The sequence below is a fragment of the Neovison vison genome, chromosome 1, assembly GCF_020171115.1.
Source record: "Neovison vison isolate M4711 chromosome 1, ASM_NN_V1, whole genome shotgun sequence".
In the NCBI taxonomy this organism is placed as follows: Eukaryota; Metazoa; Chordata; class Mammalia; order Carnivora; family Mustelidae; genus Neogale; species Neogale vison.
The window spans coordinates 90,202,209-90,216,103 of record NC_058091.1 but is presented as its reverse complement, the minus strand read 5'-3'; the positions used below and the strand labels follow the sequence as shown (position 1 = coordinate 90,216,103).

The 13,895-nt window shown below is 54.7% G+C and overlaps 1 protein-coding gene across 2 annotated transcripts; it reads right to left on the bottom strand.

Moving 5' to 3' along the window:
* Window positions 1-203: 203 nt before the first annotated feature.
* Window positions 204-13,763, bottom strand: RSPH9 (radial spoke head component 9). Of its 2 annotated transcripts, XM_044251637.1 has the most exons (6): window positions 13,497-13,763; window positions 10,279-10,444; window positions 7,689-7,773; window positions 7,063-7,208; window positions 4,064-4,131; window positions 204-474 (listed from the first exon to the last, which is right to left on the bottom strand). In XM_044251637.1, the coding sequence occupies exons 1-6, from the start codon at window positions 13,721-13,723 to the stop codon at window positions 246-248; spliced, it is 921 nt and encodes a 306-aa protein (XP_044107572.1). In that variant the 5' UTR covers window positions 13,724-13,763; the 3' UTR covers window positions 204-245. The 2 variants fall into 2 exon arrangements, with proteins under 2 accessions (XP_044107572.1, XP_044107563.1); XM_044251628.1 differs by lacking the exon at window positions 4,064-4,131 and having other exon boundaries at window positions 204-432; window positions 7,062-7,208; window positions 7,689-7,818.
* Window positions 13,764-13,895: the final 132 nt, after the last annotated feature.

The window sequence follows — 13,895 nt, the reverse complement described above, 5'->3', positions numbered from 1 at the left end:
GAGTTGGGTTGCCTTCCTCAGAGGACTCCCAGCCATCCGCTTCTCCCCCAGCCCTTTCCACCCACTGCCATCTCTCTCAGGAGCACATTGGAATTCCACCGCTTGCTCTAGGGCTGGCCCTCCCAGCATAGCAGCCTGTCCTAAGAGCCTGGACACCAGATGGAAGCAAAGGTATGGAGAAGCAGCAGGACAGGACAAACAGACCAAGTTCACAGCCATTTATGAAAGTAAATTGTAGATGCTTCCTACACGGGCCCATCTGGCCCCCTTCCTACAGCATGAAGGGAAGGTCTATGTTCTTCTCGCCGGTGCCCACGTAGATGTAGCCATAGTTCTTGGTGCGGGGAGCATGGAAGAAGGTGAGGCCCGGCCAGAGCAGGCTGCGCAGCACCACCAAGGCGTTGCCCCTCTCCATCTGGATGCTCCAGGACCCTGGGAGGGGGCAGGCAGGAGGGGAGGCCTGGGTCCCATGGAGCCAGAGCTCTGCCCTGCACTGAAACCCCCCAACCCTGCCGGCCCCGTGGGCAGCCTGGCCCGAGTACTACGGTTCCACTGGGAAAGGGAAGACAATTTAATTATCCGGCGCTTTACTCCTCCTGATTGCCTTTTAGCCATTTCACTGCTCATTAAAACCACTTCCAGAGGGAGGGCAAAGGAAATGAAAAGAGGTGAAGCACACCCCAGTTCATTTTGTTCCTGTCAGCAAGTCTAGTTAAAGGTTGAGTGGGGGAGGAAGCGGAGTCCACGGGGGGGGGGGGGGGGGGGGGGGAGATGGGGCCCAGCTAGAAGAGACTCCCTCCAGGCTTCCCTACCCGGTTCAAGGGGCAGCCCGTCACCAGCGACCTGCAGTCCTGGCGCAGTTGGCTCTTCTGGCCAGTTTGCTCTCTCCTCCCCAGTCCCGGAAGCCTCTGCTCCAAGATGGATTAGACCTGACCAGGGGCGCACAAAACTTGGGCCGTTTCAGGCCTCCCAGCTCAATAGCCCAGCCTGGCAGCTGGTGGACTGGAAGCCATGCTGGGCGGGAGGGGACTTGGGCTGCAGCTAATGAGCCTTTGTCTATGCTGGGTTCTGCCCTGGATTTTTGCTCCCCAGACAGGAGCAGCCCAGCCCGGGGCTGAGTTGTGCAGCCATGAGGACTTGGCGGGAAGGGCCTGATCCGGCTCCAGAACCAAGGGAGGGAGCCCCTGTGTGGGAGGAAGGAGCCTGGGAAAATCGCCTCTGGATGTAGATCTGGAGCTTCTATTCCCCTGCGCGCTGAGGCCTCTCCCCGGCCCGGCCGCAGCTCTGCTCCAGGCCCTGCCAGAAAGGCAAATGCTTTGAAGGTTTTGGTGTTGGACCAGCCAGTGATGCGCTGAGGCCTTCATCGGCTGCCAGCTCAGCTCGGCTGCTTGGCTCCCACCACCCCAGCTTCCCACAGGCCTCCTCCAGCCATGGCCCACCCCGGTCACTCCACACCCAACAACCTTATGGCTGTGTCCCCACCCACCAGGGGCCACCCTGCATCTGAGAGACCCGACCGCCAGAAGCTCTGGGGCCCAGTGGCAGCTCAGCCCTGCTCAGGGTGCCATCACCTGCCCCAGTCAAAGCCAGAGCTTTCCAGGTGCATGAGGTCAGCTGGCGTTGGCCTGCTCAGGAGAGGCCGGCACCAAGTGCCACCTCCACCTGTTCAGAAGGTGCAGGGAAGCCACAGTGGGGCCTTCACCTCCCCCACCAGGCCCACCCAGTGCCGACCACAGTATCAAGAAAGAAGAGGGGCCCTGGGTTACCAGAGCTCCGGCTGGGTCACTGCCTGGGAAGAGAGGGCACTTTCCTGGTCAGAGAGGTGGGGTAGTGTTTCCCCTGGCTCCTACAACTTTCCTCCGGGCACCTGAGGTCCTCCACCAGCCAGAACTGCCCTCTTTGCAAGAGGCCCTAGCCCGCCTCTCCCAGTCACTCAGAAAACAGGTTGCCTGGGGGAAATCGGAGTGAGAGTGTGACAGAACAAAGTGTCCCCATGCACAGCATTCAGCTTTTGGCCAGAAGCACAGACCCCAGGAAGGTACGTTCCCACCACCTGGTCACCCCCACCAGTGCCCAGAGCATCACTGGGGGACAGTCCCTGCCATTGGAGCCCACAGTCACACAGCTCTCAAACTGAAAGCAGGTCAGGCTCTGGCTCCCTTCTCTCTGCCCACCCAGGAGGGCAGCTAACAACCTACCTGGGCCGAATGCCCGGAAAAAAATGAGCCCCCGGAGACCCCCAGCATAGATGGCTCTCATCAGTTCGCAGTCACCAGCACCTTGGCACATGCTAGCGAGAGCTGACCTTCCCCCGCACAACCTTGGCCACTTCCTGCCTCCAGTAGATGGAGGGGCCCAGGCTCATCAGCCGGGCACCCCCAGCCCCCACTTAGAGCAAGGGGAAACAGGGCTGCCAGGGAGAGAAATGCAGTACCCCCACTGGGGCAAGAGGGCCAAGCCAAGCAGGCTGAAGGGTGCTGGCAGCCAACGGAAGTGGCATGTGAGAGGCCAGCCAGCCAACAGCACCCCCGCCTCCCTCCCTTGCATTCCTGTCACACTCCCGTCCTTCTTGTCCCTGGCTCAGCTGGTCGCCCAGGAAACACATGCTCGCGCGCACAGACTCTCAACGTGCCAGGAGTCACGTAGCGTCTACCTGGAGAGCCTGGCACTCGCTGTCACCTTCACCCACTTACTGCAACTGCTGGGAAGACCAGGCCCAGCCACTGACACCACCTCCTCTCGGACTCCAGGGGAAGCAGCCTCCTGTGGCCCTGGTCTCTCCCAAGTCTCCCCAAAACTGCCCTTCTGCCCTCTGGCAGCCACTTCTCTAAAAAGCCGTGTTCTGAGGATGTGGTGGGGGGCAAGCAGGTAAATCAGGGATGGAGCCTCTTGGCAGGAAGTCCTCCTGGGTTGTGTAGGCCCCAGGGATCTTGCCTTGCTAGTGGAAGCCTCTGCTAGCCTCAAGTATGCATGCAAATCAGAATCACATTCTCCTGCCTTCCTGGGAGAAAGATTACATTTGAGGGAATGGGCCAGACTGGGGATAGGGGTTCCCCAGTCACAGTAGATGGTTTTACACTTTCTCCTCAGAACAGCCCCACACAACTTGTCACACACGCAGAAATGGCCATGGATCACTTCTCTCAAAAGCAGTCACTTCCCCCTTCGCCACGGCCAGAAGTCATGGTCAAATCCCCTGACGGTGGAAGAGTGCCCTATTTGATGGGCAAAGCCGGGTCTCCTGGTCCAGAAGGTTAAGCACTTGTCAGCCAGGCTTCCTGGGGGTTGGGTGGGAGGAGCTGCCTGCACACAACCCCAAGAGAAAGCTGATCCACACTGTGTCCCCCACCTGTCGCCCATGTCCCCTCCTCCTCCTCAACCACCAACCACTACGCTTTAAAAAGACAGCTTTCCAGGCCAGAAAGCAGGCCCCTTGCTGCCCTCTGCTGCCCAAACTGGGCATTGCTGCCTGGCTCCCAAACGCTGCCCCCTGGGACCTGGAAGTTCCCCAGGCCTGTAGGCTCCAGTCCCTGAGGAGTAAGGAGAGAGGCTCCATCTGCCCTTCACCCTCCACCCCGTTCTGCTTCCTAGGACACCAGTGACCCTGTGCATGAGGCATCTTCTACTTCCCTTTTCCACATCCCATCCTATTTCATCTCATCTTCCCAAATGTCTGTGAGGCAAGGGCAGTGTCCAGGCCCCCAGCATGCAGCGCCTGCTCAGTCACTATCTGCTGAAGGACTGAACGGCTGAGGCTGGGAAGCACTGAGCGGCGGAGTGCTGCCGAGACGTCTGGCCTGACCTAGTGCTCCATCTCACATGAATACAGACAGGCTCAGCAAACTGACCCTTGCCTGTCATCCACTAGGATGATGGCTCTGCCCCCAAAGCTACCCACTCCCATAAAACTCTGCAGACCCCAGGGCAAAGGCAGGACAGCTCAGGAGGGCGTTGGTGGCAAGGCAACATCCCTCCCCGTCCTGTCTGCAACCAAGACTGGCCCAGGAACAAGATGCTGTGCTGGCCTACCTCCATGGGCACAGAGAGCTGGAGTCCCCGGGGGCAGGCCCAACCCAAACCATCCCTGCTAACAGGTGACACAAAGTCCCCCGGAACAATTGCCTCGGTCCCAGAAAGGAAACAATGATCCTTCCCCTGGCAGAAAACGACTGTCAAATTCCAGCCTTCTAGCCAGTGCTGGTGTCCCAGGGAACCTTCCTTCCTGGGAATTTTGGCCGCTCTTCGCAGCCAGGCCCATTGAGGCAGCTGTCTGCCTTGCAGGCAGCCTCCCGGCAGCTCTTTCTGCTCCTTCACTGGCAGGTAAGGAAGGGAGTCTGGGAGCAAAACCTAAGCGTCTGCTGTTCCCCAGACCACCCACACTCGCACCTCCACACCGCAGCCCCAGCCAAACCATCCTGACCCTGGGCTTGACTGCCTGCAGGTTTGCTGATGCTGACTCTGGGAGGCAGGGAGCTGGAAGCCCAGAAACTCTGATGTTTCCCAAGGTGAGGCCAGGAGCATTCCCCCTCTCAGGACCACACACAGACACCAGGAGCCCTCAGCCACCACGGCCCCAGCACTGAGGACAACACATGCCAGGACAGACTGAACCATCAGCTGATCCTTCAGCCCTGAGGTTTGCCTGAGGCTGGGATGCCTAGGGCTGCAGGCCACTGCAGCTCCCCTACCTCCCAGGCCCAAGTTCTTACCTCCTGATGAATTCACTTGCCGACCAGACACATCAGGATGGCCCGAGCATTCTTTAGGAAGACCCCCCCCGAAGTTCCATATCTTAAAACCCCAGTTGCAGGGAGAAACGGCTGCCTCCTGTGTCCCCCTTAGCCAAAAGAAAGGGCAGACAGGATTGATGGGGTTCCCTTAGGTAGACTTTGCTGGGCCCCCCACTCCATCTAGCTAGCTTTGGTCTGCAAAGGCCCTAGCATACCAATCCCTGCTCCCACCACAGAGGATGAAGTTCCAAGGGGGAGGAGGCCCTCTTGGGTCAGTCTCCTAGTCAGCCAGCACTGTGGAGGGAGCGCGGCACCCACGGGCCCTGGAGTATCTGGCTGCAGGCAAGCGAAGTCAGGCTGGAGGTGGCCTTTCCAGCCATAGCCAGGCTCAAGGGAGCAGTGCTACTGCCTCCAGACTGGAGGTATGAAGAGGACTTTCCTCAGCCCACTCCTCAGACCTTGCTGCTGTGTCCCACTACCACAGTGTTGCTGGTTTCCTGTATCACCCGGGGTGTGCGGGCCCTTCTGGCTTCTGGCCAGGCTGGGAGCACAGAGTTGGGGGAGATAATGGGAGTCTGGAAAGCATGTCCTATGGGGGAGAAGTGCCCCAGCCCTTACCAACCTACTTTATCTCCCCGCACCCCAGCAGGTCCAGGAGCCCCATTCTATGCTGAGCAAGGTTTGACTCGGGTAAACCCCATGGAGCAGAGGCCAGAGTAGCCATTCCCTGCCGGCAGCCCTTACCCCCTTGGAACCATCTCCCAGCCCCTGGGGTACTGCAGTAGCCATGAAATGGCCTCCAGATCCCTACCAGGCCCTATTCCATCCCTCTGTGCACCTTATTGTCACAGACCTGCTCAAGAGCATCCAGCAGCTCCCACTGCCTTGCTGTAAGCCTCCTACCCCTTGGTATCCTCGGTCCTCTTGGCCTGTCCCAACTCCCTCCAAGGCCTTTTTTGCCACTAAATATAACACTAATAATAATTACTAATTTTAATTTGAGTCCTTACTATGTGTTAGGCACTGCTATAAACTTCTTGTATATGCATTAACTCACTCCATTCTCATAACAGCCCAGTGAGGTAGAAAATACCATTATCCCCTTTTAGGAATGAGGGAATGGAGGCATGAGGAAAGTGGGGAGGCCGCCCCCGCAGGTCACTCAGCTAGGAAGTAGTGGATTTGGGATCCCAGCCGAGGCTGTCTGAGCCAGAGTCCCTGCTTCCTCCATCCGCTCCCCCACTGGCGGGGAGTGTACAGCTCCCCACAAGTGGTCCCCCGCATGGTGGGGGCAAATACCGTCCACTGAAAAGGAGACACTCATCTACCTTGGAGTCTAAGGCTCTAACGCTCACTGTGTCCTTGGGTTTCAGAGTCTGAGCCTGGGTCCTCACCTGTAAATCGGGGGTGACAACAATAGCCCCCGCCCCCACCGCCCCGCCACAGGTGCCTGTGAGAAGGAACCTGAGATAAGGCATGGCAGGGGCATGTGCAGCGCCCTGTGCACAGGAAGCAGGACTGTCGCTCTCAGGAGTCACTGTTCCTATCATTAGCCTTGTCGCTGGCGCTGCTGTCATCCACAGCTGGTCCCTGCAGTGCTCAGAAACCCCAAACGGGAGGGAATGAGGCAGGGGCACTATGTCAGCACCCGGGGCCCGGCCCCCAGCTGTCCAGAACCGGGCACCTGCCCTGGCAGACAGCCTCCAAGCAAAAGCCTCTGCGCATGACACAGGCTTCTCTACTGGCACAGCTTGGGGGAAGGACATGGGGTCCCTGTGAGCCCACCAACTGCTGGGGGTGTGTCTGGGCCAGCCGGGCCCTGAAGAACAGGAAGACCTCTGAGGATGTGTGCACACGTCAGGAAGCAAATGTACAGAACTCGTGTCCTTAGCAGGCAGTCTGCCCTGCAGTTGCTCAGCACCCACTCACCGAGCCCTGGCTATGTGCCAAGCACTGGTCTAACCGCAAAGCCAACAGCTGGGATAGATGTGTGGCTAGGATTTTCAGGGATGTTGTCAGGGACGTTTGGGAGAGGATTCCTGCCTGCCTCCTCCAAGACTGGTAGGGAATTCCAAAGAGGCACTGAGGTTCCCTGTGTCTGTGGAATCACAGGGAAGACAGTGCTTCCCTTTGCAGACAAGTACTGACTATTTATTATGAGCTGAGCCCTGGACCGGGCCTTGGGGAAGCCCCCACCCTCAAGGAACCCCAGTGAACCACCAGCTCCCACTCAGGTCCTTGGTTCTAATCTCAGAGGAGAATGGCATGTGGCATGACCCACTGCTCTTACCTGGGGACAGATACAATGTCCTTCAAGTCATAGACTATTACCTTTGGGAATGTCATGCTCTAAGGGGTCCATGAAGTCCAGGGAAGGGTCCAGGTCAGCCTTCTCAAGCAAGGTCTTGTTCTTCAACTCAACAGGCTCCCTGAAGTGGAAGTAGGAACTAAGCTTCTTGGCTTCAGACAAGGACAGTCCTAAAAAGAGGTGGTAGGTAGAAAAGGATGGTCAGCCCCAAACCCCACAGCCCCCCTTTCTCCACACATGGGGACCACATGGAGGGGCCAGCAAAGGACTCAGTCAGATACTGACAGAGAACTAAAGGGGGGAAAAGGAGCTGTGTTCTGTCAGCCCAGGGTTGGTCCAGACCCTACAATGAGGGGACACCAAAGAGGAAGAAGGTGGGGAAGTCAGGGAGCCCAGACCCCCACAAAGCCGTGGGACCTAGGTGGCAAATGCTCTCTAGCCTCAGGCAGAAAAGTGTCAAGGTCCAGTGACGAGCAGCCCATGCCAACTGCCAATCCCAGGCCATGGATCACATCTTTCCAAGTGATCTGGGCACAACTGGTCTTTCTCTGAGGAAGTGGGACAGGTTCCCCAAGACTCCCAGAAATGTGTCCGATTATGCTTGGGAAGAGATGCCCTCCTGCCCTTGAGAGGGGCCCTGGAGACCTCACCTTCAAAGGTCCGATTGACATGGATAGGTCCAAAAGGGGTCTTGAAAAGGGCTCCTCGGGGGATGACCGCTACAGCCTTGTCAATCTGGTCAATGACAGACACCAAGCGGGTCTCTTCCTTGATCTGGACCTGAGGAGACAGGAGAAAAGCCAACCTGCCAGAGTGCTATGCCCACTCGCCTCTGGAGCAAGGGCCCCCTGCATGACCCTCTGACCTGGATCGCCACCACATAGACACCAAGTCCACGGAAAATCATGTTGGGCAAGCCCTCCCCTTCTCTCCTCTCAAAGGTCCCTCCCTCCCTCCCTTCCTTCCCTTCCTCTCTTCACTCCTTCTTTCATTCCTCTGTCTGTCTCTCTTTTAAATCAGGAATACATACTGATGGTGCAATATTTAAAACCATCCCCCCCCAAAAAAAAGCAGTCTCTGTCTGTCACCCCAACCCTGACCCTGCAACTGGCCTTCCTGGAGACAACCACTGTTAATGGTTTTTTATGTACTCTTCCAGAAACATATCACCTTGTCATATGTAAATTTGGGTTATTTTGCCTTTTTATTTATTTATTTTTTAATTTTATTTATTTATTTGGCAGACAGAGATCACAGGCAGGCAGAAAGGCAGGCACAGAGAGTGGAAGGGAAGCAGGTTCCCTGCTGAGCAGAGAGCCCAATGCGGGGCTCAATCCCAGGAGCCTGGGATCATGACCTGAGCCGAAGGTAGAGGCTTTAACCCACTGAGCCACCCAGGCGCCCCTGACTTTTTAAAATATAAAAGCAATCCTGCTCACTGTGGAATACTTAGGTAATATAGAAAAAGTTTATAATATATGCCAAAGAATTAAAACCATTCATAATCCCACCTCCTAAAGAAAATCAATAAGAACATATTGGCATCCTTCCCTCTATTCTCCTTCCTGTGTATCTATTTAAAACAAAATTGGAGTCTCAGCTTATATACTTTCAGATCCTATGCTTTGACTTAACATCTCCCCAGCACCACCCCACATATTTAACATTTTTATGCAGATGAATTTGGTTACAACCAATATCAAGGGCAACCCCTAATAAAAGGACTTTGTAGAGGTGTTTGAGGAAAAGCAGAGTTTGACAGGGAAAACGGGTCACCAGGGCTCCTGAGAGTCACTCAGCTACCTATTTCCCAGGAGCTGCCAACTGAAATTTTTACATTTCATGGAAATGTAAAATTCTTGGAATTTTAGATTATATGGAAACCAATGCTTTACACAGGCCTACACCAGGGCCTTCAGATAGGTCCCTTCATTTCACTTGTACAAGACTACAAAGTAGGGGCGCCTGGGTGGCTCAGTGGGTTAAGCCGCTGCCTTCGGCTCAGGTCATGATCTCAGAGTCCTGGGATCGAGTCCCGCATCGGGCTCTCTGCTCAGCGGGGAGCCTGCTTCCCTCTCTCTCTCTCTCTGCCTCTCTGTCTACTTGTGATTTCTCTCTGTCAAATAAATAAATAAAATCTTAAAAAAAAAAAAAGACTACAAAGTAGATATAATTATCCCACCGTTTCAGAAAATAAGCCTCAGGGAGGTCAACTTTGTCAGGTGGGGTAAGGGAGAGGAGTGGGGACTCCGGTTGAGGCATCACAGGCCACTACCAACATTTTTGGCCTCACCCAGGTGCAAGTGCACAGGCTGCATTTTGAATTCCAGGTTTGATTGTTTCAAAATCTGTGCTCCTTATTTTTTGACCCAGCAGTTCCATTTCTAGGAAATGAACCTTCAGAGTGTGTGCACATGTTGGAAAGGACACCATGTGCAAGGTCATTCGTTACGGAACCGCCTGTCAGAGCTCCAACTCGGACGTGTCATGGATTTCCACAACCGGGACACTGGTCCAACTATGGGACGTTCACACACAGTAAAAACAATGGGAGAGGCTCTTCAGAGCACTGCCATAGAAAGAGCTCCAAAATTTATTAGGTGAGAAAAGCAAGGTGCAGAAATGTGTGCGTGACATCTGTCACTTGTTTTGTCTTAAGATCAGAAGAGAATGTGGAAAGGTCAGCTATTTGCTGAGACTTGTTTTGCATCAAATGTCTTTGGAAGTAGAGCTTCTGAAACTTTAATGTGTATTCAAATCCCCTTGGAATGTGTTAAAATTCCGATCCTGATGCCAGCTTGAGAGTGTGCGTTTCTAACTCCCAAGCCGTGGTGATGCTTCTGGTCTAGACTGCGCTTCGCATAACATGTGGACATGCACACGGGCGCAAAGTGGGTTACGTTAATGTCCCTGGGAAAGAAAACCTGGGGGACTGGCAGACAGGGGTGAGAGAGCCACTTTGCTAAATTTCTTTTTGTACCTTCACATTGCGAATCATGTGGATATATTATCCGGTAAGACAGATATAAAGACACAAGAGCCTGTGCACATCCCATTACCTGAAAGCACAACACAGACCCACCTCTCCCAGCCCCTGCCCAGAGCTTAGCTCCAGATGGAGCAGCCATCTGTGTTGCATGGGCGCTGTGTGGGCTTATGTTGTTGGCACCACAATTTCCACTGGGCTGGGCTTTGGATGGCCCAGGCTCTTTCTGTCTTCCCGCTCTCGTCTTCACTCACCACTACTTCTTCCTCAAAGACCTTCTCGCCCTCACTCATCTTCTGCAGCTCGGTGTGTTCATACTCATGTGAGGGGTCCCCCATGAAGCGGCCTTTCACCACAGACGTCTGCACCACCATCTCCTCCGTGGCAGGGGGCAGGAGGCTCCACTCCATGCAGTTCAGACTGCCAACGACATCCCCAGGATCCTGGTTTCCAAGCTTCCTGCCATGGCCCCTTCTCTTGAGGGACAAAGCCCAAGATGCACTGTTGGGACTCACACCTCTCCCCTTCGAAATCCTAAGGGCCTATGGTGTACCCCACCTCCACATGTGATACAAATTCAATTTTATTTCATAGAAGGTCAAGGTCACAAAAGCTTTGTGCCTACCAAAATTCCAAAAATTTCTTCCCAGATATCTGCACTATAAGATTCCTGATGAGCTCCTAGAAAGCTGAACTTTCCTCAGTTACAAGCACCTCTTTTGGTAGACCCCAGATTCATGCTCCATCTGCCCAGTGAGCCAACCGCAGAGCCACCTTCCCCCATTTCTCAGGAAAGCCGGTCCAGGCTCTAGGACCTGTCCTCCGAAGTCTCCAGCACTGACCCGCCCAGTCCCTTCCTGCCAGAAGAGGGCGTTCTCCCACTCCGCTCTCACCCAACCGGCCTGCTGGGTGTGGCGGGTAGGGGTGGGTGGAGGGCTCTGCTCATCTTTCCACCCTTCTCAACATCAGAACTTCTCAACTTTCAAAAATAACAGTCCTCAAATCCATGCCCTGCCGGAAAATAGCCTTTTCTTTTTCTTGTCCCTCACTCCTCTCCTCCATCTCTGAACAATAATCTCAAAACAACTTGCCCTGCGGAGACCTTTCTCCTCTCACCTTCACTCTGCCCATTACACGGTCACTTCTGCCCCCCGCCCCCAAAACGGCTTAGAAGGACATCAACAAGACTCAAAAAGCCAACAAATGCATTCCATTTCTGTTTCCATTGGCATCTCCCTTCGCTCTCCTCCACTGCCCCAAGTATTCCCAAGGATCTATTGTCACCCCTCCTTTCTCCCTGCAGGCTGGCCCACCTGACTCCCAGAGCCCTAGGTGATATGCAGAACCCAACCTCCTCTCACCACCTCCACTGCTCCCCGTTGGTCCAAGCCCCTCTCTCTCTTACCTAGATACTATGGTAACCTCTTAACTGGTCTCCCCAAGTCCACACTTGCTCCCTTTTCAGTCTACTTCCCACCCAACTGCCAGATCATGTCTCTGTATAGAAGCTTCCAAAGACTTCCCATTACAACAACTCTTTGCAACGCCCCACAAAGCCTTCTGGTCCCTTACCTCTCTGACCTCATGTCCTACAATGTTCCCTCCTCTCCAGCCACACTAGCCTCCATGGGTTTCCACCAACACTAAGTACACATCTGCCTCAGGGCCTTTGCGCTTGCCTGGAATTCTCTTCCCTCAGATAAATACAGAGCTCATTCTCTCAGTTGCCCCAGGTCTCTTATCAGAGAGGCTATCTCTGACCACCCTATTTAAAACAGTACTGCATCCTGTATTCTCTAGATCTGCAATGTATGTGTGTTTATTTATTGTCTCCCTTCCCCCCACCCCCACACACTATAATGTAAACTCCACGAACACAAGGACTTTGTCTCATTTACCATTGAATTCCTGGTGCCTGGATCAATGCCTAGCACATAGTAGGTGCTGAAGAAATAAAAACTTATGGAATAAAATGAATCCTAAGTCTTCATTTTCAGTCCAAGTGTTTTGTCTGGACTCCAGGTTTGTACTTTAATATGCCTCCTTATGATCCTCCCCCCACCATCCCCCCCACCCCACCCACCCAGAGCAACGGGGCTTTCCTAGTCCTGCTCCCTGAATAATGTTCCAGTGGGATTCACCAGCACTTAGTCGGCCACCTTAGCTGGAAGGAAGAGTCAACCTTGACCTCTCCTCCACCTCTCATTCAGGCCCAAGTCTAGCTAGTGGCACCACTTACATCTTTCCAACCCACCCCCTGATCTACAGTCCCTCAGCTACCTCTTCCTTGTGGCCTCCTTCATCTGGACACTGCAACAGCCTCCTGGATGCTCACCCACTTCAAACCAGCCTGCACACTCAGATCTGAGCAGACTCTTCTTGCTTAAGGCCTCTGAATGGCTCTCCAGCTTGCCACAGCCTCCAAACAAAGTTCAAATCTCAGGTCTTTCCATCCAGTTTGTGTAACATCTTGGCCTGCCACTGTCAGGTTCACCTACCTGCTGTTCTCCCAAACACTCCAAGCCCACTCCAGCCAAGTTTGCAGAACCCTTCCCTCTAACTGGCTTGCCTTTCCCCACACCTTCCTGGGGAACTACCCATCAGCTTTCAGATGTCCCTTAGCAATCTTTATTTCATTGCTCTCTAGAAGACCCCCCACCCTTTGTCCCCCTTTGCGTATCTCTCTGTCCTGGGGTTAACACACTTTGCTTTAATTGCTGGGTTACATGTCCATCTTCCTTACTAGGATGTGAATAACTTGGAGACGGGGGAGTCTTAGCCATCTTTGTAACCTTCGTGTAAGTCTATACAAAATGCCTCCAATCAATGTTGGATTGATGTACGGAGAGATAAACGAAGTCTACAACTCCCTGAGGCCTGGATGGCTTGTTTTGTAAGGTGGTGAGCTTCCAGACATTGCTGAGGGTAGTCAAGAAAGAGGTGGGTGGCTTGTACCGTAAGTAGCCTGTCGAGAATTTTCCCTGGTTCTAAACCCTCCTCTCCCATTCCACATTCATTCTCTACTTCCTAGAGTGCTTCCTTTTGTGAGCCAACTCCACCACCAAAGATACTTTTGGACCCACTTCCAAACAACACTTCATTACCCTCCAGGGCTTCTAATCCTTCTCCAAACTGTGCTCTTCAGAATGCCAGGCCTGCCCCTGGCATCTACTCCAGGTCCCTCTTCTCCGGGACCTTTCACCTCTCTCTGCCTCGGTTCTTGGCCCTGCCTATATTATAAACCCACCTCCAAATCCCTGTGCCCCGAGTCCCCCAAGCCCACCACACCTCCACGATGTTATCAGGTCTCTGCCGGCTAACAGTAACCAGCTCCTAGCGTGCCCCACCCTCCCCTCTCCAGTTCAGTGTCCCCACCCCTTTCGATTCCTACCACGCCCACCCCCTCCTGGACTCCCAGAGGCGCCCCTTCAGGAGGCGGGGGCCACCGCGGCTGCTAGGACATCGCCTCCACCTGTAAAGAGTCTTGCGTGGTGAGAGCTGGTCCTCACTCAGGCCCTGCGCGATGTAGTAATCGGCGACGAGGCCGAGGATGCGGCCCCAGAAGAGGACCCGATCGTAGCGGTAGTCGCGCTTCACCAGCATAAGGGAGGTGAGCAGCGAGGCCCTACGGTCGGGGCTGAGCCCCTGCCCGCTGCCGGACGCCAGCTCCAGCGACAGCAGGAGGCTTTCCGCGTCCATCGCGCCCGCGGCTCTGATCAACGCCCGCCAGGTTGCTAGGAGAAACTGTCTCCATGGTGACCCAAAGCTCTGCCCTCCCACCGGGCAGGAAGGATTCCACCCGCGCGGCCCCGCCCTCTCCGGCCTCAGGCGCGCCCTGCTCCCCACCCAGCCCTTCCTTCCCCCAAGCCTG

Bases quoted from the DNA above. Each gene is read 5' to 3' on its own strand.
- RSPH9 (XM_044251637.1), bottom strand. From the start codon at position 13,723: ATGGACGCGGAAAGCCTCCTGCTGTCGCTGGAGCTGGCGTCCGGCAGC. The intron at 7,209-7,688 runs GTGAGGTCTCCA...ACCTCTTTTTAG, and splicing joins TGTCAATCGGACCTTTGAAG to GACTGTCCTTGTCTGAAGCC. The intron at 475-4,063 runs CCCCCGGGGACT...CAGAGCTCTGGC, and splicing joins GATGGTTTGGGTTGGGCCTG to TCCATGGGACCCAGGCCTCC.